This window comes from Rhagoletis pomonella, unplaced genomic scaffold (assembly GCF_013731165.1).
Source record: "Rhagoletis pomonella isolate Grant_MI unplaced genomic scaffold, Rhpom_1.0 Rhpom_scaffold_00011, whole genome shotgun sequence".
NCBI classification, from domain to species: domain Eukaryota; kingdom Metazoa; phylum Arthropoda; class Insecta; order Diptera; family Tephritidae; genus Rhagoletis; species Rhagoletis pomonella.
Window position 1 is genome coordinate 4444058 of NW_023458565.1, and position 3835 is coordinate 4447892.

Here is a 3835-nt window from a genome sequence, read left to right on the forward strand (position 1 = left end):
TAGTTCACAGAGAAAATGCGCCTTCTCAGTTATAAACGTTCTCTGCCAATACAGTCTCATTTTGTCATGGTATTCGTGAATCGCGCTGAGTAACAGTTGCCACTTTTCTATATTGTACAAAAGTGCGTCGTTTTTTGCGCGTGTTAGAAAACGCTCTTACAAATTTATATTTAATTTGTATTATGAACATGAATCGAAAATAATAAAATACAATAAAAAAATAATGAAGAAATAATTTCAAATAATGAATTATGAAATTAATTTTTATAAGTACATATGTACGTGCATGAAAAGTTTTTTAATTTAATTTCATTAAACTAATGTTTTAAAAAATTATAGTTTATTCAACAACAAAATTCACGAATTTAAAATTTCTAAACTTTGTAAAAAACTTAGTATTCAATAAAGTATACTAAATATATTAAATTGCCGTATCGTACATACATATATACATAAAACCCATTTCAAAAAACTTTAAATTGGTTTACACAGTTCGGCAGTTTGACTTTTTTACCATGACAAATAATGTCGCCTTATATTAAAAGTACGATTCCAAGTAGTCGTATTACCACATAACAAGCATTGGGCATTATTGGCTTTTCTTAAAACCGAAAACTGTAATTGGCACTCATACGCAGCCATTTTGGGCATTGTTACATATATAGATGGGAACAACGCGCTGAAATTACGAATAAAAATATTCAACGGCGAAGCATAATGTCACTCTCATGAAAACTGAAAGCAGACTGAATTGAAATTCGCTGCGTCGTTTCGGTATACGTATAAGCGCTGCGACGCAGACGCTACTCGCGAGTAGCGTTTTGCCCATCATTGTTGTACGCGCATCACTCAAAAACGAATGCATGGAATTGAATGCAATTTTCATCGATGCATTGCTAGAGGTCTAACTTAAGTGTTGCCACCTACAGTTTGAGTACATTGATAAGATAAAGTAAATATTGCAGGAGAAGCTCGGCCAAACACTAACATATGTGTAAGCGCCAAACTATTATTATTATTATATTGCAAAATAAAGAGGTTTAAGAAGGCTTACAGCCGACAATATGTTTGGGGAAGCTTGCCACCTGTTTTAAAATTTTAATTTGATTTAATTGATAAGATAAATTAAATATTGCAATATGGGTATCAAACTAAAGAGGTTTAGGAAAGTTTACTGCCAAAAATATTTTTGGGTAGAGTTGCCACCTGTTTTTTTTTTTAATTTTAATTCGATTCAATTGGTAAGATACATTAAATATTACGATACGGGCATCAAACTAAAGAGGTTTAAGAAAGTTTACTGTCGAAAATATTCATTAGGCGGGTTGCTACCTATTTGAAAAATTTAATTCAGTTAAGGTGATAAGATAAGGTAGATACTGCATTAATACATCTTTGAAGAAAATGCTCGACATGTAGAATCGAGTTATAAAATTGTAAATTAAATTTTCACGATTAAATATCTTCGAAAATATATTAACTAACACCGCCATTCATAAAAAATAAAGTAGGTTTCAAAAATTTGTTTCAAAATCTTACTTCGTAAAACTCTTCAAATCTATTTTATTTTTTTATGACTGAAGCTATACGAGTTTTGGGAGGCAGTAGCAACACAAAAATACGTTTGCTAGTACTTAATAAAATTATAAACCAAAAAAGCAACAAGATTTCAGTTATCAAACAGGTGAGCTATTGCGAAATCTTATCCAAAACTTTTAGCCCACTTTAAATAAATAAAACTCTCGCTCTTAATATGATAACATTTCCACACACACTGCTCGTTGTCCAAAGTGAGACAAGTCAGCTGTACATATGCTTAACCTTCCTATACCCGCGCATTGGTCTATGCGACCGATGAACAAGATTAATATCTTTGTTTTTATAAACCGAAAAGTCAGTGTATTAGAATTATTGTTAGCATCACAATTCTTGGTAAGCTTCAATTTAGTGCCATGATGAAATTCGTGCGAATAGCAGGTGTTAGCACATACCACTTCAATTGGCCTGTCAGACCGACGCACAAGGGCTGGAAAACTGAAAAAGAAATTTGATCAATTTAATGAATTAGGGTTGCCAACTGTTTAAAATTTGTAAGATATTCACCGTTTGTTGGATAACAAAATGACATACCATATGAAATGGCATAGCCATCCTTACATAGTATAAAGCAAAGTCGAGATTTTCGACCACACTAATCTCGAAAATTACTTAACAGATTTGGACGATATTTTGTTTAATATAATCTGTATCGATACGAGTATTATCTTTGGTACTAAGAAATTCCCCCTGTCTAAAAAATTCTAAGATCTGTTCGTTGAATTACCAAACATGAGATGTCAAATGAAAGGGTCTCTAGATGTTCAGTAATGTATTATTTTTTGAGTAGTTTTGCCACATTTTCAAAAATTATAAGATCTTCGCCGTTCGTTGGACTTATAATGAGGTACCAAGTGAAAGAATGTGGCTTCCGGATACGCAATAAGCTTTTACTTTTTTTAAGTGGCATTTTTTGTAAAGTAAAGTTCATTCAATTATAAAAAATTAGGTGTCCAATCAAAAAGCTTGGCCTCCAGATGTGCAATAAGGTTTTAATTACAATTGTTCAATTAAATTCGTATTTTTATTTCTCTAATTAATATAAATTAATTAATTAAAACGATAGCCTTAGCTGATAGATAGGCAACCCTATTCAAAATCATGTCAGTGTTAAAGCTTGTTCAAACACTTTCCGTTTGATACCTATATTGCGATATTAAATAAACATACATTTTTTAATAAACGTAATTGTAACTTTTTAGAAAGGTGAAAACCCACTCTAAAATATTTGTTTTATCTCTGCAAAGGGTTTTTGTTTTACTACACAATTTAAAGTATGCTGTAGAGCTTTTGAATAATTATAAATTTCCATATATCTGACAACCGTTTTTTTTTTATTTTTTACCAGAAGCTTTTTACAGAAAATACCAAATAGAATGGTAGAAAATAGAATAAATCCGTTGAGTTGCTAATACGTTTCAGGCTATTAAAACTTCCAAAATTTCATAATTTTCGGACACCCGGTACTTTTCGAAGTAGATAATAGCCTATACCTTTAAAATATTTTTTCCTAATTCTTTCACGTTTAATTAGTCCAAAAACCTTTTTGGCCACTTTCTCCTTCTTCTGGCCCACTGTGCGACGCGGGTATATCGACGGCTGAGTGTAAGATCGACGATGGAACAAACGATGAAAATGACCACCGAAATGTTTTTGAATTAATAGAATAGAATATGTATATAATTATCTCTTATCATACACAGCAAATCCCCAAAGACCATTTTAATTGTTAATTTACATAGAAACATTTTAAGATTAAAGATATTACGACGCTTAACGTGCCTTGTGAATCCCCTAATTGTTTACTTTAAAATCTTAGATTTTTTGTTTATGTTAAGAAGAAATAAATTTTTGCCATTTTTTTTGTACAACTCTACATGTAATTTTAATGCTATTTGATCAACTAATATTAATTGCGCAGGCTCTACAATTTTCGGTCGCACGCACCCTGCGCGTGCAAAGGAAGGTTAAGAATTAGAGAGCGCTTTCTAAAGCATACATTAAATTTCTTTTAACGCGGCTTTCTTTGCAGCAAATAAAGGTCTGATACTCGATTTGTAATCAAAATTAAAATTGTTTAAATATATATACGTACATACGCTCATATGCACATACATGTTTAATAGAAAAATGTATTTCGGTAGTATTTACTAACTTACTTCTAGTTTTTTTTCATGAGTCATAATTTTAATTGATGAAGCACAGCAAAGGTAATCAGTAACAAAAAGCGAACCACCGA

General features: G+C 31.4%; 1 protein-coding gene across 1 annotated transcript in view; it reads right to left on the reverse strand.

Moving 5' to 3' along the window:
* The window catches only part of LOC118746992 (probable serine hydrolase), a 10123-nt gene extending 6288 nt beyond the window's left edge, over window positions 1-3835 (reverse strand). The window contains exon 1 of the mRNA XM_036480986.1: window positions 3756-3835. Within this exon, the coding sequence (XP_036336879.1) occupies window positions 3756-3779 (24 nt within the window). The 5' untranslated portion in view covers window positions 3780-3835. The remainder of the gene's footprint in view (window positions 1-3755) is intronic.